At 41.3% G+C, this 24,855-nt stretch overlaps 1 protein-coding gene across 1 annotated transcript in view; it reads right to left on the reverse strand.

Moving 5' to 3' along the window:
• The window catches only part of LOC135205023 (COX assembly mitochondrial protein 2 homolog), a 60,578-nt gene extending 42,704 nt beyond the window's left edge, over nucleotides 1-17,874 (reverse strand). Inside the window, exons 1-3 of the mRNA XM_064235317.1 lie at nucleotides 17,723-17,874; nucleotides 12,804-12,934; nucleotides 11,769-11,893 (exon numbers count right to left, since the gene is read on the reverse strand). Of these exons, the coding sequence (XP_064091387.1) occupies nucleotides 11,769-11,849 (81 nt within the window). The 5' untranslated portion in view covers nucleotides 11,850-11,893; nucleotides 12,804-12,934; nucleotides 17,723-17,874. The remainder of the gene's footprint in view (nucleotides 1-11,768; nucleotides 11,894-12,803; nucleotides 12,935-17,722) is intronic.
• Nucleotides 17,875-24,855: the final 6,981 nt, after the last annotated feature.

A 24,855-nucleotide genomic window follows, 5' to 3' on the forward strand; every position in this document is an offset into this window, starting at 1 on the left:
AGAAAAACCCTCCCAAGAAGGAAGAGTCGAAACTCTGCGAAGTTCCCTCTCGTAAAACTCTCTCCACTTTGACTTAGGCCAGGAACGACATTCCGGACAAGGATTAGCTATCGTACAACAATTAGTATGGCACCTACTGCATGTCGTATGTGGGTCTGTGATAACAGATAACAGCAGCTAAAAACCTTGAGCAAGGAAATCCCAGAATGGCTGGGTACATGCGTTGACGAGGCCTTGGAGACTTAGTAGAATCCATAATGCAGAAACAAACACACACAAACACAGTGAAATGAAAGAAACACAGGCACAAATCAACCGGCTTGGAAGAAGAGCAAAGCGATAGCGTCTTACTCTCCAAGGCGGTAAAGGAAAGACTGAATACGTCACGAGGCAGTGCATGGTCTCTGACCAGCTATCACCTCATATGCACAGGAGTTGCCAAATCTCACAGACTCCTTATTTACAATCTTGTTTTTAACCAGTTATCAGGTAGCGCTTGGAAAATATCCTATTGTTAAGACTGAAGGTTTGTTCCACACATGAACAATCATGTTTTCAGTCAGGTAGTTTGCAATCCCATATTTATCATTATGATTAATGAATAAGTTATATATATAGTATTCAATAATTAAAAAAATTTCACTCTTAAAATACCATTGGAAGACCATTTCTTGCTTTCAATTTGGAGGTTAACAAAGATAAAAATAAATGCTGGGAAGAGTCTATCTTTTTGTTTAATGTTACTCCTCCATTCTTAATCATCCTCCAAACAGGTACTGTATTGGTCATTGTAAATAATAAATAAGATTCTTCACCTTGTCCAAAACACCATGAATTAGCTATGAACATGGCAACATGAATGATGGACTTGCTTCACGAGTGCACTGAGGGTGAAATAAATTGATGAGAACAGACTCTGACAGGGACCTATGGTTGCCTCCACAAGATCACTGTCTCAAGCATGAGATCAATGATCTAATGAAGGTGTTGTTCCAACTTGGCCTGCTGGGATTTCAAGACGCAAGAACCTCATACACCAACAGATCAACGCCCTGCCGGTACCAGGCAATCAGAGGCCGCCAAACAAAATTCTTGAAGGCAGACCCTTAGAAGTCCCTGTGCGAGACTTCTTAGGGGGGGGCGAGGCCACCTTCTTCTTCCTCGGTTGGGGGGCCTTGGAAGTCGAAGGGAAAGAGGCAGCAGAAGATAATGACGAAGATGACAACGACACCTTCCCCATCTTCTTCGCCAACTTCCTCAGGACGGCAGAAGGTTCTCCTATCCAGGAAGCGGGTGCGGCGGCTGCCGAAGCAGCAGGCCCCAGCGCAACTTGGAGGACCAGATGGAGCAGCAGTGGAGAGAAGACTTCCTCAAGGAGGGTTACAAAACTCTCGTGTGGCAAGCGAAGCGTCTGCCACAACCGAGACTGGTCGGTCACGCAAACGTGACCGTTGCCTGGGTGGGGCTGAGCGTGCACCTGACAGGAGACAGCCGATACCGTCCTCCAAATTGTCCGAGTCCTCGTCGAGGCCAAAACCTCTCAAGAGGGCTGGATGGGCAGCCTCCACCGGTCTCTGCGTGGACGGTCCCACGGGAACGTCATGTCAACCCTGGGTACCGAACAATCGCCAGTCTGGCGAGAGTCACCTGAGCGACTCTTACCATCCTTATGCTCCATGCCTGGGTCCTGACGGTGAGCGTACTTAGCAGTCTGGACCTAGGTTGCACTGTCACCTGTAGGTGACCATACACTTGGTGACGTTTGCAAGCGAGCGGCCGAGACAGTTCCCGGTCCGGAGGTGGAACCTCTCTAGCCAGGAGAGGAGGTACCAGCGGTGGCTGGTACCTCCATGGTCCCCGTCTTCTTCTCTGAGGAGGGAGAACGGGCCCTGTTCCTGGAGGAACGGGAGGACCCACGGAAGACCCAGCTGTCTCACCGGAGCAAGACAGACCCTTAGAAGTCCCGTGATGAGACTTCTTAGGGGGGGAGACCACCTCTCTTCCACGGCAAAGCCTTAGGAGTCGAAGGGCTGGCAACATGAAAATAGGATGATCTCGAAGAGGAGGATGACGACACTTGACAAGCTCTCTTCCTCTTTGATTCCTCCAAATTCTGCCAGACTTCTACCATCAGGAATAGATAAACATCACAGGGCAGCACGAAGCTTCGTCCAGTGACGTAACTCCAGGGTAGTAGTGGTAAATGAATATGATTACCAGCAGGGGATCAGTACACACATTCGAGGATCTGTATCACAACATGCTATGAGTCACAGGTACAATTCCAAGGTTAGGATAACCAATACAAAGAGCTATCCAACCAATACTGCTGTAAACACAATCACCAAGGGCACTGCCCTCCGAAGCGAGAGGAGATCCTCCAAACACCAACACCACACACCCCCTCTTCTACCTTCGTCCAATAGTAAGTGAAAGGATGAAGGAGAAGAGAAATTACCATAAAAACAAAACAAGGACAAACCTCTGAAATTCCCCTTGGTAGTTTCCAAGCATAAGTGTAATTTTCGGATGAATACGTGTCTCGTTACAGGATCAATATCACTCATGTTAAATACATGTCTCGTTCTCATTTAAATACATATCTCGTCCTCATGTTAAAGGACGAAAGAATGTAAATAATATGTAGGCATACCTTTGCCGGTGACTCTTAACACAAGTAGAAAGGCGGCTATAAAGGCTATCACAAAAAGTGGGTTTGTATATTAATTGAATTTAACATTAATACCAAACACCTTATTTATATATTTATGTAAAAACAAAAATAAACCAGAAAGATCCCACTGGGAAAAATGATCAACAACCAGTCAGCAAGAGCTCTCTAACACACATCTTCATTGGAAGACGGCAGAAAGCAAAGTGGAGTGTTTACATCCGGGCAGGCTAGCCTACCCGCCTGCCACACAGTAGTTACTGCCTAACCACCTTGTTCGAGAATTTAACAGCCGTAATTCCAGCTACACCGAAAGTAATTCCTCATGTGAAGGACCGAGGGTTTGTATATTGTGTAGGAAAAAAGCTAAATTCCACGAATACTTGACACCCATATAATAAATTTACAACTGCTTATTTTGATAGTTCAATAACCAAAAAATCCTTCCAATAGCACTTACATCTGCCCATTTTAATAGTTTTATCATGAAAAATGTTATTGTTATAATACAATTAAGTTTGTTCATACTTACCTGGCAGATATATATATAGCTGTATTCTCTGAAGTCCGACAGAATTTCAAAATTCGCGGCACATGCAGTGGGCAGCCAGGTGGTAGTACCCATTCCCGCCGCTGGGAGGCGGATATCAGGAACCATTCCCATTTTCTATTCATATTTTATCAGTGCCACTGTCTCCTGAGGGGAGGTGGGTGGGCACTTTAATTATATATATCTGCCAGGTAAGTATGAACAAACTTAATTGTATTATAACAATAACATTTTGTTCATGAAACTTACCTGACAGATATATATATAGCTGAATCCCACCTTCGGATGGTGGGAAGAGACAGAATAGGATTTTTAGGAAACTAAATTAAGTAGATGATATACATCTTGGTTCCTCACCTGTTAGCATAGCTGACTTCGTGATTACTGTCACCAAAGTCTGCTGCTGCTTTACTAGAGTTGCCAGCAAGGTAGAGACCTGTAATGCTGGTGCGCTCTAGATGATCTGTCAACGGGGGCGTGACCACAATGTGACTAGACCATATAACCATACTTCTGAGGGCAACGAAGCTAAAACCACCACCTGACCTAACCTATCAAAGTTAGTTCCATAACTTCTAGGCTAAAGAAAAGGAACGCGCCTCAAGCGACCAACCCTTCAAAGTTAAAAGCACACCTATCCCTTTTCTATAGGATTAGGATTCGTGTTGCTTCCTGCCCCAATAATATATCTACGGATATGTATGGTCCTAGCGACTTACAGATCTCAAATGTCGTCTTCACATCCCGTCGGGAGTGTGAAGCGAACACAGAGTTGCTTCGCTAAAGCGTGGCACTCAGGATGTTACTGAGTGTCATGCTCTGTTGAAATGCTTCCGAGGCCGCGCCCTCACCTCTTGAGCATTCATTTTTAAGAAAAAATCTCAAATCTTTATGCAAACATAATGAATGAGACTTTTTAAAAGACCTCCTTGACTATAATGCCAGGGTGTTCTTGGACATGAACCAGTCTGGTCTTTTTACGGAACACCGCAGATTGTCCGTTGACCTCGACTTTCTATAGTTTTATCAAGATAAAACTTGAGAGACCTGACAGGGCACAGGACTCTCTAATGCACTTGCCCAATAATTTGTGCCATACCCTTGGTCTCCAAGCCTCCGGGTCAAGGGTTAGACAGGTTTTCGTTCTTACCAAGAACGGAAGGCTTAGAGGACAGACCGCATTATGTCCTTTAAAGCCAAAACCTCTGATGATGGCTAAAACTTCACTAACCCTCTTTGCCGTAGCTAGAGCGGGTAGAATGTTAGCCTTTCTGGTCATGTGTATTAAGTTCGCAGAAAGGATAGGTTCGAAATGCTTTTGGCATCAGAAACTCAGACTACGTCTAAGTTCCATGCCGGAACCTTCGATCTAGAGAATTTCAAGATTTCCACAGACCTCAAAGATCGTGAAGCTTTGTTGTTTGACAGAACCGAATCTCTAAGCCTAGAGGCCGTCAACAACATATTTGCATATTCTACAATAGTTAGGACTTCTAGCTTATCTCATACTTCAGACGGAAAGATAGAACCATAAAGAAATTCACAGAGGTCGAGGTGGAGGAACAGTCATTTTCCCTTCACTATCTCCAGAAACGGGCCCCTCCGATTGGTAAACTGCAAAATAGGCAGTACTGCTTTGCCTTGGCCAAGAGACTGCCATTAATCTTGAAGATCTTATCGCTTCTTGATAGTCTGAACGCATTCAGACTCGGAGAGGAGAGATTATTAGATACTTCACTAAGTGACGATGTTAGATTACACCGATTCTCTCGGGAAGGGTCTTTGGACAATTCTCTCTGAATTACATGACCTCTGTGAATCCAACCTCTTAAAGGCCAACATGGTGGCGACTAATGCTAATCCTCTAGGATCATGAATAAGGGAACAACTTAAGAGGAAGCTTCTTCGTCTTCAATATTACGAAAAACTTTACGAAAGGACGCCCTCAGTCTCTCCTCAACTTTCGACCTACTTCTAAGTGAGGATTACTCAGACATCAGTAGTTGCTGCCTTCGATCGAGAAGACCCGCACGGACGTGCACTAGTTTAACGAACCTCTTGAGGATCGTTAAGTTCCGTGCCCAAGCCCATGACCAACTCTCTCTTCTTGAGCTATGAGAGAGCTGAGAAATTATCCGAGATGATTTGGACCACTCGGTCAAAACTCACTCTTCGAGGAACTGGAGAGCCAACCAAATTGGCTTCCAATTCTTTCAGACAATGTGCCAGGACATCTGTTCCTCTGTTCGGATGCCTGGCACCCTCTCGCTATCACCTGAGGTGATCCTCAAGCCGTTGAGAGAAAATTAGAATTATTACTAGATCTTTGATGTTATTCCAATTTCTCCGTTAGGAAAAACTGTAGAGGTCTGAATTGCTGCTTATTTAGGGAAAACAAGCTTCTCCAGCGAGGAAATGGTCCCCAGCAAACTCATCCATTCCCTCACTCAGCCTGCTTCCTTCCCTAAAAAAGGCTGCGCTTTGCATAAGCAGGAGAGCAATATTATAGTGCTATGCCGCGGTAGAACTAGTTACAGAAATTCTGTTACAGTGCGGTAAAAACCGCACCGAACAGGTATAAGAGATATCTTGTTGAAATTTTCAAAGTAAACGGAAGGCATGTTCATTCATGATTACTAGAAATTTCCTCAACCCGAGGCAAAATCCATGATTGTAGGGCAGAGAGACGGCTAGTCAGCCATTCCCGCAGGGGAGAGAGACGTAACCAACCGCGCATGTCACAGAGCTAGCCGGTACTGCGTAAATCACAGTAAGAGCAGCCTTGTTTCATCGTCTCGCACTATCTGCCTGAGTTGCCAGCTACTCCCTTTACAAAGGAATAGGTATGATATTATCGAGCAAAAGGAAACTCTCAAGCAGGCCTATTTAAACGAAACAGAATTCGCTAAATGCAGAAGCTGAGTTGGTGTTGCCGTAACAATACCTTAAGAGTTGTTCTTACTCCGAAAACTCTTGGAAGGTTGAAGGGAGTGTCAATTAAATACATTAGAACAACAGTTCTTTCGGTTTCTATCCGTAGAGGTAAATACGATATGCGTATATGACTTGACCCATACGTTAGCAAAATGACGCAAAGATAAACTACGTAAGTATTGTAGTAATTTGAACATTGAATTCTCTACTACATCTTTCCTCGACGAGGAAGAGAGAAAGAAAGGAAAACGACTGTCCACGTTCTAATGAATGAGACTTTTTAAAAGAACTCCTTGACTCTTTGCCAAGACTCTTTGCCAAGAGAAGGGAGTAATATTCGAATAGAGATCATCAAGTGAGACCCGAGGATCGAAAAGGACCGTTCAATGTTCTTATGATATTGGACATAAGACTTCCTGGACCTAGTCTACAAGTCTTTTTCTTACTCCCCAGATGAGCCTCTGAAAATAAATGAGAGCTCTTCCGAAATTTGTTAATGAGAGTTTATCCGCTTAAACGATAAAAACGTTAAAATCTATGTCAATGAGAACTACCCCATTTATGAGGGGTCCCCCACTTAAATGACAAAACGTTTAGTATCTTGACAATGGGGAAAACGTCCTTACTTGACAAAACAATCAGCACTTTACTAATAGGGGAAAACCCTTTAACATGACCGAAAGTCACCCAGGAATCCGAGTATATAATCTTCCCGATTTCACATCAGAGAAATCGATGAAGAGGCAACAGGAGGGATCGAAGAAAAAATTCGGGTATGTCTCTCCGCAAACTCCGAATCTTTTTTAAAAATTCCTGTAAAGGAATGTCCTGTGGAGAGTCCTGAAAAACCTCCTCTTGACGAGCGCTTAGAAAGCGTCAAGCGTCCTAAGAAACGTCCTGAACAGCAATAAGACGCCGTCTACAAGTCTTTTTCTCTCGCAAAGCGTCCTGCCGAGCTTCCACCGAAGCGTCCTGGCGAATGTCCACAAAAGCGTCCTCATAAGCGTCCTGCCGAGCATCCTCATAAGCGTCCTGCTGAGTGTCCTCAAAAGCGTCCTGCTTAGCGTCCTCAAAAAACCTCCTGCTTAGCTGCGAGCGTGTCTGTGCAGAGAACACCAAGTGTTCTGAACGACATTTCAGAGAGGATCTCGTTGAGCGCCCTGATGCATGCAAGGCCCGCCAAGAGGCGTCCTGGCGAGCGAGCTTGCCAACATCTCAATGTTATGACGTACCGCGTCTTGCGTAGGACGTTGAATATTTTCAAGGGACGTCCTCATGCGAGTCTCCCTGGAGAGCCGCACGCTTTGCCTCCTGAAGTGTGTGAACACTAAAGGAAGACGTACGGCTTTCGTCTTCAAGACGGGCCTTAAAGACCTTCATACCTTCTTACAAAGACAGTGGCCGCCTGTGCGACAACTTGCGTCTTAGTAATGCAAATGAACATCTCCAGAAACGCACTCAGCAAAGGAACGCCGAGCGTCCGAAAGACACCCTCGCAAGGTGCTTGCCGAACGTCTCTACTTGTAGGACGTCGAGCACCTCCAAAAGCTTCCTCACGTCTAAATTGCCCTTCTTATGCCGAACCAGAGACATAAGTTGTTTGACTGTGCAAAGCAGCTTGCCGGACGTCAAGCTTATCAGCTTGAACAATATCCTTTTTCGAAGTAAAGCGAACGTTACATAACGTATACGGAGCGCCATGAGGAGAGGAGACGAATACCGAGTTGCTCCTCCAAAAGGTGGAATCAAGAATGTCCTTGATTACCATATTCTTTTGGAATGCTAGCAAGGTTGAAACAGCTCTAACTTCATGAGCGTTCACTCGCAGGAGGCTCAAATCACTCTTTTGGCAAGATGAATGAGCCTCCTAGATCAGCGTGTACGTTCTCTCGTGACGAGAGAGAGGACGTGAAGCGTCCTCTTCTCTAAAGCTTCTTAAGAGGGCGCGAGTCCTTCCGAGAGCTCCAACCCCTGTGTGGGGAGGACGCCTCGGAGGACGAGAAGCAAACCTTCAAGATTCGTGCACGTGCTTGATCTTCGGCAGCCTGGGAAGCGACAACAGGTCCTACCGAAGGGACGAGAGAGAAGACGTGAAGCGTCCTCTTCTCTAAAGCTTCTTATAGGGCGCGAGTCCTTCCGAGAGCTCCAACCCTTGCGCAGGGAGGACGCCTCGGAGAATGAGAAGCAATCCTTCAAGATCCGTTCACGTGCCCGATCTTTAGCAGCTTGGGAAGCGTCAACAGGTCCTGCCGAAAGGAAGCCAGATCAGCGTGGAAAACCTGTAACCCTCCTTCGGCTTTTGACATGCCCTCTCCCTGGTTTCCTGGGAGTCCGACAGAGGTCTAGGCCTAGAGGCGTTATGGGGCCGATCTGACGTTCCCTCCTGACGAGAGAGAGGACGTGAAGCGTCCTCTTTTCTAAAGCTTCTTAGAGGGCGCGAGTCCTTCCGAGAGCTCCAACCCTTGCGCGGGGAGGACGCCTCGGAGGACGAGAAGCAATCCTTCAAGATTTGTGAACGTGCACGATCTTTAGCAGCCTGAGAAGCGTCAACAGGTCCTGCCGAAGGGACGCCAGATCGGTGGGGAGCCCCCATAACCTTCTTGCGGCTTTCGACATGCCCTCTCCCTGAGTTCTGGGAGTCCGACAGAGGTCCAGGCCTAGAGGCATTATGGGGCCGATCTGATGGCCCCTCCACAACACAAGGGGCACTACACTTCACAACACTGATTGGAGAGCGAGCACTTTAGATTCTAAGATTACTTGATGTAATCCTCCCCGCAGACACTTCTTCTAGGCCCGAAAGCCATACCACAGGGTTAGGCAAAATAAATTCTACAGGAGGTTAGAAGGTTCGTTATTTCTAACTTCTGTTTACTGTGGAGGAAAACCTCCTGATTCTAACACGCTCTAAAAAGCGTACATGAATCCTACTTCTTCCGTAATCAGTCACCCATTACACTAATTACATTGATCTTTATGCAAAGAAAACATGTAAACGTCATATATACTAAGCGAGTGTCTACCGAAAGTTCCGGTAGCCTCACCTTACCCCATGCAGACAACAAAGTCTGAAACTAGGCTAACTAGCTTCAGACATCATATGCAATGAAAAAATTTAACTTATGATAGCGTATGCCTAGCCACAAATCCAAGTCAATGATCGAAAGAATAATTAGGATACTTAAGCGGCTAATGAAGTTTCAAAATCCTAGGCGGAGGTACTGCAAACAGTTGTTTACAGCACCGGCGACAGAAAAAATATGAATAGAAAATGGGAATGGTTCCTGATATCTGCCTCCCAGCGGCGGGAATGGGTACTACCACCTGGCCGCCCACTGCGTGTGCCGCGAATTTTGAAATTCTGTCGGACTTCAGAGAATACAGCTATATATATATCTGTCAGGTAAGTTTCATGAACAAAATGTATTTAGTAGTCACAAAAATATGAAATACAGTACAGGCAGTCCCCGGGTTACGACGGGGGTTCCGTTCTTGAGACACGTCGTAAGTCGAAAATCGTTGTAAGCTGGAACATCATAAAAAATCCTAAGAAAACCTTACTTTTAATGCTTTGGGTGCATTGCATACTAAGTAAACTGCATTCTTATTGCATTTTTCATAAAAAAACTTCAAATATTGATTATTTTGCATTTTTGGTGTCATATTTCTTGTGCCAGAGAGCGTTTGTAGGCGTCGTGACCCTGGAAATAATTTCTGATGAATATAATTGAAAAGCGCCTCAACCTTGGAATGTTGTAAGCCAAACCAGTCGTAACCCGGGGACTGTCTGTAATTAGTGAATATTTCTCTATCAAAAATTCTGTGAATAGGTTGCCTTTTATTCAAATAATGTGGATACGTATACGTTCCACAGAAAAATCCACAAATAAGTGAAGCCACAAAGCCAGAACAGCGAATAGGTGGGGGTTCAATAAACTCCTGGGTTAACTGAAAATGATAGATAATGTGATAAAATGTTTAATTAATCAGTTTCCAAAGCTTGACATTTGTTTTCAATTATACTTTGGACATTCACACAAAATGTTTAACTGTTAGTATTATTCTAGTCTGTGCATAAAAGGATTGGATCATGGGGGCTACTTATCAAATATCTGAGTCAAGTGAGTGACCAATTCTGTAATTCCATATTCCATAATTGGGCTTGATTTGTTTTAATTTTTTACTATCAGGAGGACCTCAAGCATGATCTGAAGAATAGCAGACATCAACATAGTACAAGCTGTTACTGATGACAAATGGGCATCTCCAAAGGGTAGGACAGTTGCTACAGGAAGCTCTACATTATGCTCCTTAGTCAGTGGAACAGCAGCAGATGAAGAAACTGATAGCTTAGCCACAGCTAAGTGACAAAAGAAGGAATCAAAGGATGGGCTTCATGAATACTGAGGGAATGACACATCTGCAAGTACTATATACATACTCCAAAAGTGCTATCATCCTGAAAGTAGCAAGAGCTTAACAGGGTAGGAGGTAGCAAGACAAGCGCATGTGTCTTACCTAAGGAGAGTTGAGTTTAACTGAGTTGAATATAGAATTTAGGCCAAAGGCCAAGCACCAAGACCTATGTCATTCAGCACTGAAGTGTAAATTGACAGTAAAAGATTTGAAAGATGTAAAAGGAGGAAAACATTGTAGTTGCACTATGAATCAAGTGTTAGGAGAGGGTGGAAAGTAAGATGAAGAAAGAGAATATGAAATGAGGTACAGTAAAAGGAACAAAAGTGGTTGCAGCTAGGGGCTGAAGGCACGCTGTAAAGAACCTTAAGTAATGCCTACAGTGTACCACATGAGGTCCACTGATGGTGCTACCCCCCTACAGGGCCAAGGGAGAGTCCAACATGCACACTTGACTTGTCACTTGAGTTTATGCTGGTCACCCACTTCCAGCATGTACCCCACTCTGACTGGGCCAGAGGGTATATGTGGAATGTGCAGGGAGATGTTTGCAGATGAAGGAACCAAAAAAGATTCAATAATGTCAAATGGGGGAGCATTCCATCCAATCACTGACAGAGGCTTCACAGCCTTAGACTCTTTCAAAACTTTTTCCACTATGACCTGCATGGAAGGACAAGGCTGCAGCTCTCATTACCAAAGAAAAACAAAATTGCTGAGTACGTATCTATAATCATAGACGACATGAACCAACTAAACTCTTCCATGCCCTTTATGTACATCTCTGCTCCTTTTTTCCTTGTTTCTATCACATAACAAACGCACCATACATACAATGGGGGAATAACTGAATCAACATGATGTCGGGCATAGTTCAGACAGATGCTTGATGATGGCAGGTGAGCGGGGGTTTCCCTACTCACTCACCTTCCATCAATTATCATTAACTACCTTGTTGCAAAGTTTCAATAAATCCAAGGTTACAGCTGAAGAATACTCCTACATAGAAAAAGGCTCCGGTTTGTATTGCCATAGGAACCACCCACTGATTTTTCTACTTAAATAAATAATTTTTTGTGCCAATTACAAATGGCCTTAATTCTTTTTGTAGGATAGGATGAGAGGGTGAATTAACTAAGAAAAGGAGTTCATGATGGACAATCAAGTGTAAAGGCTACAATAATACATTTATCTTACCTCTTTGTGGCAAGCCCGATATTGTTCTATGAGTTTATTGCATTCATCTGTATGTAGATGTGGAGACAAATCAGGATGCATATTGGAAGCAAATCACCAATGCACAGTTAATGATGTCAGCTTACCTGAAATGTAGTCAGTTACTTTAACAAGTGGCTCTAAAAAGCTGTTTAAATTGTCTCCTAATGCAACTTTTAACATCACTACAATAGAAGTTTCCTCATCTGATGAAATATATTACTTTATTTGCCATCGTAAAAGACACACCCCTTTTTAACAAGGATGTTTTGTGGAAATAATCATTTTTGTGTTTCATCATACAATTATTGAAAGATATTCCAAAGTGATTTTGTATGGAAAAATGTATGATTCTATGCATGAAATACAATAATGTGAGAGTATACTGGAATAAAGTATGGACTTTGTATGAACAGATGGATAATTAAGTCTGTTTTCAATATTTTATTATTAGTAACACAATATTTTATTATTAGTAGCACAATTTACTTTAATAATAAGGCTTGTTTTTCAATGTTTTATTATTAGCAACAATTTTTGTGCCTACCCATTATGCTTGCTGTAGGAAAGGCATAACCTAGCCTACAGAGTTCAGTCTCCCATTCGTAATAAGGCCACATTGGATGCAGACCAGTTTTTTTATACATTTAACAATAAAAAAGGGTCTAATACACTGGCAAATACAGTACTTTAGTTAATGCAGTGTATCTAGACATATACATATATATGGAATCTTTTGGCTGGAAATTAGTCTGGGGCTCCAATCCTAAAAATCACTTTTGCTAATATAAAATCCATTGAAAATTTTATTTCTCCAGTACAGGCAGTTCAAAGTTATCAGCGGGATCCCATTCCTCCAACAGCTTGATGATAAGCAAAAATCAGCGATAACCAAAAACCAGCGATGTTCAGTGCAGCGCCAATACTCTATTATCAGCACCGATAACCAGAAATAGGCGTATTTCAGCGCCAAAAAATTATGTTTCTGTAGTAAAATATAAATTCACATATACTTACCAAGCAATTACATAGCAGAAATATTCCTACCACAGCAGCCAAAAATGTAGGTGAACAGGACCCGCCCACTTTTGGGAACCCCTGGTCCTGATGAGCAGACAACCAACAATTCGTCAAGCTGCAATGTCCGTCTGTAAAAGACACACCCCTATTTTACAAGGATATTTTGTGGAACAAAAAAAATTCTAATATGTTTCATCATACCTTTATTGAAATTTTTAAAGTGATTTTGTAGGGAAAAATGTATGATTCTGTCCATGAAATACAATAGTATGCTGGAATAAAGTATGGATTTGTATGAAATTTACCATAAATAAACAACAGGCCCAGGCGCTATGCTTTTGTTTACATCCACTCGTAAATGGCTGACCAGCTTACTGCCAACGTATCGTAAGCACTGTTTCATAAGTCTGTGATAACAGATGGATAATTAGGCTTGTTTTTCATTGCTTTATTATTAGCAACAATTTTGTGCCTACCATTTTATACATTTAACAATAAAAAAAAAAAAAAAAAAAAAAGTGTCTAATACGCCAGCAAATATAGTAAAAAGTATATGTGACTTAATTATAAAAACATAATTTTCCCATAGGTACAGGCGGCCCTCGGTTAGCGGCAGGGGTTCCGTTCCTGGCCACCCCGACGCCAGCGATTTTCGACGCTGAGCGATTTTAAAGCCTACGGCCGCCGCACACCTTCTTTCGAAACTCTAGACCAGTCAAAGGCGCCGTAATCCCAACAACGGCGCAATAAGTAAAATTGTATTTATGCAGTATAGTACTATAGAATTTACTGTACAGTACATGTGGGTGTCTAGAGTATGTAAAGATATAATAAAGTTTATACAGTGTACAGGTATCTGTAGTGTTCAGGTTACGATCATTAGTCTTGATAGTTCGATTTTATGAGAGATCAAAATTACAATGGCCTAACTTTATCCATCTTCTAGTTACATAAGTTCAATAACAGCAAAAGAGAATGGTGAAAAGTAGTAGGTTTTAACGTTATACTCGTTGCGTGAACGTGTACAACCATGAACAACCGAACGAGAAACGATTTTTTTTTTTCTAAGTACAACCGAACTGTTGGCTTGTATTTTTCGATCATCGTACTACAGTGCAACATTACCGTATTTGTTATAAATGGCGTTATGTATAGAATAGAACTGAGATATCTTAATGTAATAACTTTATTCGCTATAGATCGGAGATCAATATAGATTAAGATCAATCGGGAAATATACCGTTAAATTTAAACCTAATTATGACTGAAGCTGAGAAAACTGTTCAAGCTTGCTAAGGACTATTAAGGATAAAACTAAAAAACTGCAGTAAACGTCTAGCCATCACACACAACCATAGATAAAATTGGGATAAAATAATTTTAATCAAAACTACTGTGCTTGAAAGAACACAGTTTTACTGTTGGTTCACGCCGATATAAGATAAATAACGTAAAGTTCGTATTACGATGATATAAAGGATTACGTATTGCGAACGGAATCACGTAATTTGTTACGCAATAAACATGCCGCCAACGTAATCTGTTTTAACGAAAAAAATAGTAGTTCACATTCACAACGAGACATATTCAATAAATATTTCCACCTAAAAACCACGCTGTATAAGGAAAAATAACTTTGTCTCATATAAGTCAAGTATCTAGATATTCGTTTATGCTAACTAGAAGCCAAGAGCATTCGCTCAGAATTGCGTTATGTGAAACAGACTCGTATTCATCAGCTGATTTCAAACCACAACATTGGCCGCTCCGCGGAATACGGGCTTAAGTTTGCCGTAGTATTTTAAAATACAATAAAATAGAGAATACATACAATATTCTTGGATACAGTGAAATAATGTATAACTTTTTAAAGGATTTAGGAAAAGATGCATAATTAACGAAAATAACACAATGCATTTTTCGGAACTGGCGGACAAGAACGAACATGAAAACCATCCCCTGACAACGTGGAGCGTAGTTACAAAGGCTGCCTTAATTTGTATCTTATTTCTGTACAAAAATGACAATACCTTTACGCAATATATTTTCATACACATTTTAAACATAAAAGCATAAACATTTGAAAAATCGACACATCGATCGCTAAATCTGCACATTCTCTCTCTCTCTCTCTATACTAATGCTCTCTCTCTCTCTCTCTCTCTCTCTTTTTAAACTCGATATTTTGGAATGAGCGGCAGACGGCGGCAAAAAAAGTGCAAATTAGCGATCGATGTGTCGATTTTATAAATGTTTATGCTTTTCTGTTTAAAATGTGTATGCAAATGTATTACGAATAGGGTATTTTTATTTCTGTGCAGAAATATGATAAAAAGGCAGCTTTTGAAACTCCCCTTCAAGTTATCGACTACGATGTGTTTTTCAAGTTCGTTCTTGTATGCCGCGGCGGCATACAAGAACGAACTTGAAAAACAGATCGTAGTCGATAACTTGAAGGGGAGTTTCAAAAGCTGCCTTTTTATCATATTTCTGCACAGAAATAAAAAATACCCTATTCGTAATACATTTTCATACACATAAACATAAAAGCAAAAACATTTATAAAATCGACACATCGATCGCTAATTTGCACTTTTTCTTAAATCGATATTTTCGGAAGAGCGGCAGCCTGCGGCTTACAAGAAAGAACATGAAAAAAACATCGTATTTAGTATCGAGAAGGGCAGTTTCAAAAGCTGCCTTTGTATCATATTTCTGTACAGAAATAAAAATGCCTTTCACGTAATACATTTTCACACACATTTTAAAAACAAAAGCATGAACAATTATGAATCGACACATCCATAGCTAAATTTGCACTTATGTAACTCGATATTTTCGGCATAGAACAGCGTCAGAGGGCATATATTTTACCCTAATACCTACGTAATAACTCTCCATAAAATTTGTTAATATTAATTTGCATAACCTTTATGGTCTGAACGGCATTTCTACATATGTATGAACTCGTTAGACAACGGCGCTAGCGGCGCTGTTAACTGAAATTTGTGCCGTAAAGATACCTTTAAAATGCCTTATTTTTTTAATGAATATTTTTGACGACCGCCGTAAAACCGATTCGCCGTTGAGTGATTGCGCCGTTAACCGCGGGCCGCCTGTATATGACTTACCAAGCAATTACATAGCTGATTCCACATTAGCAGGAAGGTGGGAATATGGACAATTACTCTCCAAAACATAGTGTTAATGACTTTGAAAAATCACAATTTTTTAAAGTAAATTGTATTTTTCCTAACTATACAAATCTGAGGTCCTTTACATTGGGAATTATCTTCAACGAAGCTGGAAACGGCCGCTAGACTTTTATAGCAAGGTAGGTCGGTGGTTGAACTACCACCCAGGTGGGAAAAGCTCCTCCCACCCGGCCAAACGCCTACCAATTTGCTTTTGACCCAGGAATACCAGAATGAGGGGTGGCATAAGGTGGGTCTAATGTGTAAAGGACCTCAGGTTTGTATAGTTAGGAAAATTACAATTTACTCTATAATTGTGATTTGTTCTACCATGGAAGACAAACCATCAGTCCTTTACATTAGGAAGACTTATAGGGTAAAAAACCGCATGGTACAGGGGTGGACCATGTACGATCAATGTGTACAACCCCAAAAAAAGTACATTATAACGCGTCCTGACATCGGAGATGGGCATCAGACGCGACTTGTTGTTGGTGAGAAACGGAGCTAAAGACCTCTACTCCGGTGTCAGGACGCGTTATAATGTACTTTTCTTGGGGTTGTACACATTGATCGTACATGGTCCACCCCTGTACCATGCGGTTTTTTACCCTAGTACTTGGAGGGATGATTCTGATACAAGTAACCTGAGCTGACTGGAGCTTGCTCACCTTGATTCGAACCCTGGTCATAAGTGCTAGGGAATGAATCGCACCTCTGATGAATTGATTGGAGTACGTAGGTATATGAACAGCGAGATCATTCATCAGACACCTGGACTTTCCTCCTATGAAGGGCAAGACTTGGATGAATCTGACAGGCAATGAATGGAGAGTAGTAGAAGTCTTGAGCTCCTGTTATCACCACCAACAACTCATGACTGCTGACCATCTCCGTTGTCAGGACGTGTCAAAGTACTTTTTCGGATGGTGGCCAAAACCTCGGTAGTCGGTGAGTTGGCCTGTTCACTCAGTTGTTTACCCTATCTCAGGGGTGAGGACGTGCTAGAGTATTTTTTCTGGAAGGTGGGTAAACGACCGGGTAAGATGGCTGGAGGTAGTCCATTCGAATGTTTACCCTAGGCTAAGTTAGGTAGATGGAATGCCAAGTATGAGGTCACGATTTAGCTAGGTTACTACTAAGGTAAAAAACTGCATGGTACAGGGGTGGACCATGTACGATCAATGTGTACAACCCCAAGAAAAGTACATTATAACACGTCCTGACACCGGAGTAGAGGTCTTTAGCTCTGTTTCTCACCAACAAGAAGTCGCGTCTGATGCCCATCTCCGATGTCAGGACGTGTTACCTATAATGTACTTTTTTGGGGGTTGTACACATTGATCGTACATGGTCCACTCCTGTACCATGCGGTTTTTTACCCTACCTACCTACTACCTAGTAGGCTAGTACCTAGGCTATACTACCTAGCTACCTAGTAGTACCTAGTAATGGGGGTCCGGCTGGTTACGAAACGGCCTCCAAGGTTTGGTTAGGTAAACGTAAATCTGGTTAGGTTACACCTAGCTTAGCTATTCCCTCTGGTCTGAGGTACTAGGACTACAACAGGTAGGTAGGCCCTAAGCCCCTACCTATTCTGTATTCGCTCCAAAAAGTCAAAATCACGTTAAAAATCACGCCGTTAAGTTTCCTTGTTCCTTACCTAACTGTTTACAATACTAATTTTGGTTAATCTATCCTCGATGCTGTAACTAGCCTTACCTGCTGTTCGACGTTCAAAGTACTAGTAGTATCGCAATTTAGCAACTGGCTTTAGGTACCTAACAACACAAAATGGCCTTAGTACCTAGCTATTACGAACTTCACAGAATATAAACACAAAGTTACTTATTCTCCTGACGTTCGTTACATTACATCACCTGAAACTGAAATGCCGGACGTGCGAGAGGCTCCGATAGGCGATGAGAAACGTCTATTGTTACCTTAAAAACCGTAACGTGTGCCATCTTTGTTAGTCTTATTTTACTCATTTTTTTCTTTTTTGCAGTAGTGCATTATTTACCTCATTATCATGAGAGTCTGTTATACCATAAAGTGTGGTATTAGCGTTTTACGAAGACTACATTTCACTCTTAGAACAGTTCCACCCGTGATTTAGTAAGAAGCTAATGCCAAAGATGTTTAGTTTTTTTAGGCATAAAAAAAATGTGGTGATAACACGTACTTCCGTCAGGCTTTTTCTCATTGCAACATTTAGAAGGTCCCTTGTGAGAATTATAAGTATTCTACCGTTCATTATAGGCTGTCACAGATCTTGCAACCAAGCTTTTGATTTTATGAGATTTAGGCTGACAAGCCATGAACCAGGACACTTGCAAAGTTGTCGTAATTCACGCTTGAGATGGTGAAAAGAGGGAGATGTAGTGATTGGACAGTAATTAAGAGATTGCGATCCAGCAAAAGGGGAAATGAAGTAGTTCTGTATAAAAGGATCTTATGGCGGATTAAAAAGCACTCAGTAAAAATGTGATTGCTGATGCAATGTCTAGGATGCATGGTAGGGGCAACGGTGTCGTGAAGAGTGACTGGGGTCCGAATGTGGTGCCTGAGGGTTTGGTTGTAAGAGAGAGGTTTGAAGGGGGTGACAGAGTGTGTGAATGTTTGTTTTCGGCACTGAAAGACTTGGAAGGGAGAGGTCTGGTTGAAGAGGTACCCGGTAGTGCGAATGAGTTGCGAGTGAGGTTGATGAGTGAAGTGCAGAAGGGAGTGGCATATGCAGAGAAACAAGGTGGGGAAGAGGAAATGTTGCATAAATTGCTGTTAGACGTAGCTGAGTTGTTTGGAATAAAGGTGTTTTTGTATTTTGGATGGGATAGACCGGTCGAATATCGAGGGAGGATAAGTACAAGCAGTGAGCATGGGGTTTTGAGGATTCAGTGCGGGGAAAATGGTTGTAATTGGTTGGTTAGGAAAGGGGACTATGAAGGGGTTTTGAATTAGGAGTATGGAAGTGGGGAGGTAGCTGAGGATGACTGTGATGTGGGTAACCAGGTGGACGTGACAATGAATGTGTGTGTGCATGGGACACGAGGGAAGATGGTGGCGATGGTCAGAATAAATGATAGTGAATACTGTGGTTTGGTTGATATGAGGCACAAGCTTCCTTGGTGAGTGGGTCAGTGGTAAGTGAACTGGAGAGATGCGATTGGGAAGTGAAAAGGCGGTGTACAAATGTGAGGATACATGGGCTGGGACAAGGAAGTGTTTTGGTGTGGGAAGAGGTGCAGTTAAAGGTTAGGTTAGGGAATTTGGAAGTTGTACATAACTTTATAATCATGGGAGAAAATGATATGCTAGCTTGCTTTTTGATAGGGATGGATTTTTTGAGGATGCATGATGTAAGCGTTGATGTAGGAAATGGGATTCTTAGTAAGGGGGATAGCACAATAGCTAGGATTCAGGATTGTAGTGCATTTGTAGCAAACTTTGTGGGGGTAATTGATATTGCTAGAAGTGAGAATGATTTGTTGAGTGAGGAGGAGATTGAGGAAATGCAAGATAAGTGCTTGGAGATAAGTATGTTGTGGCAGTGTGTCTTGGGGGGAGTACGTGTGGAAGATTGGCCGCATGAGTTGGGTGTGTATAAGAGGGTTGCTAAACGGTTTGTGGTTTGTAAAAACATAGTGTACTTTTTGCATCAGGAAGGGATGTATGACAGGGAAGTGTATGTGCCGGTGTTTTCTGTTGACTCAGCAGTGAGTATGTGTTTGTTGGTGCATGATCAGTTTGGGCATATGGGGAAAAATAAGTTGTGGGAGTGCATGAGAGAGAGATTGTATGTGCCTGGGTTGAATAACATTTTTGTGGATGTGGCTGTTACGTGTGAAGACTGTCAGAGGGGAAAGTATCAGTGTGTGCATGCGAGTCCACCTGCGTTGCGATTGCAGATGAAAGAGCCGTTTGAAATGCTTGTGATTGATTGTGTTTCATTGCCAAAGACTGTGAGGGGGCATGTGGGAATGATTGTGATGGTGGATCATATGAGTAAATTTGCCTATGCGGTTCCCATTAAAGATAAGAGGAGTGAAAGTGTTGCACGGATGGTGGGGCAAGTGATGTTGCCTATGTGTGTGTGTAAGCCGGCAAAAATGTTGAGTGATAATTGGCCTGAGTTTGTGGGGTGGGAATTTGAAGAAATTTTGAAGGAATGGGTTATTGTCCATGTGTATTCTACTCCAATATGCCCAGTGCGAATGGTTTGGCGGAAAGGACAGTTAGAACGATCACTGAGATTTTGCGAATGATGAGTAAAGGTGACAATGATTGGGATATGTATGTAGGACGTGCAATGTGGGTATATAACGCCACACTGCAGAAGAGTATAGGTATGTCTCCTTGTAAGTATGTGTTGAATTTTGAAAGGATTGTTAGGCCACGATTGGGTCTGTCAGGGAGTGATCGAGATTTGTGGAAGAAAGCGAGTGAAAGGTTTGAAAGTTTTAGGATCGGAGATAAGGTGTTGAAAGAGGTGGTTAAGAAAGGGAGAATGAATGTGAATAAGGTAAGGGAGAAATTTGAAGGGCCTTTTGAGATTGTGGAAGGGGGACCAAGTGGATTGAGTTATGTGTTGGGAAAATTGCGAGTAGATGGGGGTGTGGATGAGGTTAGGGCACACTATAACTAGCTCCAAAAGTGGAGGGAAATACCCCAGTATGTTCGGGAGAATGCTATGAGTGAGTGGTTGAGGGTGAATAAATGTGAGCCGAGTGTCAGTGAGCAAATGGGTCTGGAAGATCGGCAGTTAGTGTTGGTTGAGTATGGAAGAAAGCGGAAGAAGGTAAGGAAAGGGAATGAAAGGGAGAAACGCGAACTGCATGATAGAGGGGTTAGTGTTAGGGTAAAAATGGTGGATAAGGCGTGTAATACAGATGACTTTAAGGGGAGGAATGATACATATAGCGTGTGTGGGTTTGAATTGTCAGGGTTTAGTGAAGTTTCACCAGGAAGGGAATCAGGTGGTAAGGTCATAGTTGGCAGTATGAACGAGTCTCTTCAGGAGTTTGGCAGGAGTGTAAATGAGGTAAGTGATTTGGTGGCAGAGTTACGAGAGATGTTCGGACAAGAGTTGGGAGGGGTAGACGAGATAGTGAATGGGATTTGGGAGGATGGTAGTGAGGGAGATAGTAATGGTAGTCTGACTGGAAGTGGTCTGGGAAAAGTTGATGACGTTGTAACTGAGAGTGTGTACGAGGGCCCTGAAACAAGATCCAGGGGACCTGTGTCCGAGCATCCGTGGGTGTTGCGGAAGGCTATTTAGTGTGAGTGTTGTGAGTGAAAGATGTTGTCAAATGTAATGGGGGAGGAAATGTGGAGGAGTTATGGAGTTCCATTTGACAACGTCTGTGTGTGTGTGAGTGAAAGAGAGAAAGAGAGAGTAATAGCTGTATGGATAGTATTATATATTGCTACTTTCAAAATGCATATATCCTCTCTTAGACTGTATAAAATGTTATGTAGAATTTTGGCAACATTTTTTCAGATTCCTAGATGGCTTAGAGATATGATGTTTAAAATGTGTGTTCAGATTTTGCATAACATATTGTAAAAGAATATATAACGTAGAATGTAGAAAGAGAGAGAATATCTTTGTCCGTTCAAAGCTAGAGTTGTTTTTCCTAATCTGTCAACATGTTTGATAAGTGAGCTCGAGCCCTCATTGTGTTTCAGGATTCTGTCATCAAGTAAGATAAGGGACTTCTGCTTTGGCCGATCGAATCGAGTCTCTGCATTGTTATCAAAACATGTCAATCTTGATTATCGCTCGACCTTCATCTCGATCGGGTACGAACATTATTGTATACTGGTCTCATACGCGTATGTCTGTCAAAGGCACGTGCAGATTACACATTTTGTATGTAAAGTTGCGTAAGATTTCGAAGCTTCTGGAAGCATTATTGCCCAAAACGTTTTTGTGTCATCCCCTGTCCAGCTTCCGCAAGGGAGAAGTTTTTTCATTCGGGCGTAGATTCTCAAACCATTCACATCTCTCTCTCTCTCCATCGCATAGCACTTTTGATCTTAAAGTAAATGGTCACTCGTAACTTGAGAATTTCATATTTGATATTTCTTAGAGTTTATTTAGTGTTAAATAGTGTTTTTGTGGAATCTGAACAAACATTGTTGTAACGGCGCCTGGTTTTGAGCTGAAGCAAGAAAGAAATTGGTATACCAAAAAGGTAAAGTGTGTTATATTTTTATTACTTGCAACTAATAACTGATAGGAACAGTGGTTAGGTAACAACTAATAACTGATAGTAACAGTGGTTAGGTAACAACTAATAACTAATAACAGATGGTTACGAAGGTTTGGTAAAAACTAATAGTTACAATGTTTTGAGTGAAAAGATTTACACTTTTACACATTACAAATTTTTGTTTTGTGTTTGTTTCATTTTTGTGCATTTGTTCATTTTCTTATTGAAGTGTGCCTTTTTATTTTATGTTCTGTGTGATTAATACTTTTTGCAAATTTTGCCATTGTGGTAATTTCCACATTTTTCTGTATTGTCATTTGCATTCACAATTTAATTGACTTAATTATTTTCATTGCTTAATCATTGCACATTTAATTAAATTCAACACTTGTGAATTAATTTCAAATTTTCAATTATTGCCTAACACTTTTGAATTTTTATTGAATTAATTTTCTTGAATTTTGTGATAAATTAATTTTGATTTAATTTTACTTAATTGATTAAAGAATTAATTAAACTTTACTTTGTTTTCAAGTTACAGTAATTTTCCCTGATATTGTGAATTTCACTTATAAATTTTGAGTTTAATGATAAGTTTTTGTATTTAAAATTTTTATGAGTGTTTTCATTTTTATACCAGTATATTTGCATTTGATTATATTGATGTTAGGTAGAAACATAGAGTGGTAATTGATCTGTTTTCCTTCATTAACTTGAAGTGACTTAGAACCAGGGAAGTACTTAGACTTCTGAAATCAGGGAAATATTTAGACTTTTAAAGTTGTTGATTGAGTGATGTAATTTGATTAATTTAATTACTTACAAGATTACCTCACATCTGATTTGATGAACTTAGTCTGATTTTCTGCAATACTGGTAAGTTGTTAAGGGAACACTGTTGCCTTTAGAGTATTCAATCATTTAATACCTGTGATGAGGGTTCAGGTGTCTGGCTTTTGTGAGGTATCAGTTAATGAATGGTAAGTGTAGTAACCAGATACTTGGCACTTCGTCACAATAGTTAATGACTGAATTGGTTGTTGGTGGGTTCTGGGCTGTCTGCTGTTGCTCTTGATTGTTAGAGTTCTGTGTTTTTAGTGAGTTTTCAGTCAGTCTTTGGTGAGAGCTGGTGATGGGTAGTAGTGTTGGAGGAATCTATTGAAGGCATTGATAGTTGTGTGTTTTTGTTGTTGTTTGGTGTTGTTAAGTTAGTGTTTTTGCTTAGAGTTGTTGTGCCTGTGCTGTTGTGATTTTTTGTGTTGTTTGTGCAGTGGCCATTTGTTGTTGTATGTGAGGTTGTGTTCCTTGGTTGGTTGCTGAGTTGTTGAGTTGTGGTTGTGTTCCTTGATTGTTGTTGTTGTCCTTGGTTGTTGTGTTGTTGTTGAGTTGTAGTCCTTGGTTGTTGTTTTGTTGTGGTCCTTGATTATTGTGTTGTTGAATTGTTGGGTTGTAGTCCTTGGGTGTTGTTTTGTTGTTGGGTTGTGGTCTTTGTTGTGGTTGATAACTCTGCGACCTCGACGGCAGACAGCACAGCAAAGCCCAGAGTATCTGGAGTGTTGGTAAGCACATGTGTGTGTTTTTGTTCTGTGTGTAGGTATAGTTCAATTGTCCTGCTGTATTCTGAAGTGTAAAGTAGAAAGTGTGACTGAGGGTGAGTTGGGCAGCTGGAGTGACTAGGTTTATGTGGGGGGGATTTGCCTGCTTGTTTTTAAGCTTGTGATCCTGCCACAACCACAGTAAGTTCGTCCAAAAAAGGACACTAGATGTACCCATGGCTTGCTACCTCATGATGCCATATACTAAGTTTTATGTTCCAGTTCATAAATAAAACAATGGAACCACGAAAATACCTTGTGTCCAAGTGAAGTAAGGGAAGGAGAGTCGGAAGTGAGTCGCCAGTCACTCGCGTCAGAGAGTCGGACTACCAGGGTCGACGTCATACGTCACATCGAACAGGGCTTTATTCTCGGTGGTCTTGCCTATGCCCCCATATATAGGGGTTCTGGCCGGCCCCCTTTAAGATTCCTATGTATCAAAAAAAAAAAAAAAAAAAAAAAAAAAATTGATTTGGAGTTATGGATAGGCACCCAAGAAGCATTTATTTCATGAATTATTTATAATTGTTTTATTCCATATTGCATTCAAATGCAACTCATTCAGCCTGAAAAGAATGGTAATCAAGGCCAAAGTAATCAGAAAACTCAAATGAACTTCTATGTTCACATGTAGGCTGCTATACCGCTTGGTTAGGCACATTGGGAATGTCTAAAGACATAAGTAGCACATGGCTGGGTCTCTAAAGCTCGAAATCCATTAAGCGAAAGGCAGAAAACGGTGACAATTTTTATTCTCGTGATTTTAACCATTTACATTTTGCCAATATTTTCACTGTATCCATCTTTAAAAGTAACATAAGATCACAAGAACCAAGCTCTGAAAATGTTTCTCTTTCTTTATTTTATATTTTATATAATTTTCGTTGCAGATTTTTATTGCAAATTTAAAGGCAAAAAAAAAACACTTTTAATGCCCTCAATATTTTATCTAGACATTGTTAACACACTCTTTAGAGACTTATAATAGTTTAGCTCTTTATCTCTTGTAAGTTTTAAAGCAGTAGCAGTTTTTTATGGACGTATA

The sequence above is a fragment of the Macrobrachium nipponense genome, chromosome 11 (genome assembly GCF_015104395.2).
Source record: "Macrobrachium nipponense isolate FS-2020 chromosome 11, ASM1510439v2, whole genome shotgun sequence".
Lineage (NCBI taxonomy): Eukaryota > Metazoa > Arthropoda > Malacostraca > Decapoda > Palaemonidae > Macrobrachium > Macrobrachium nipponense.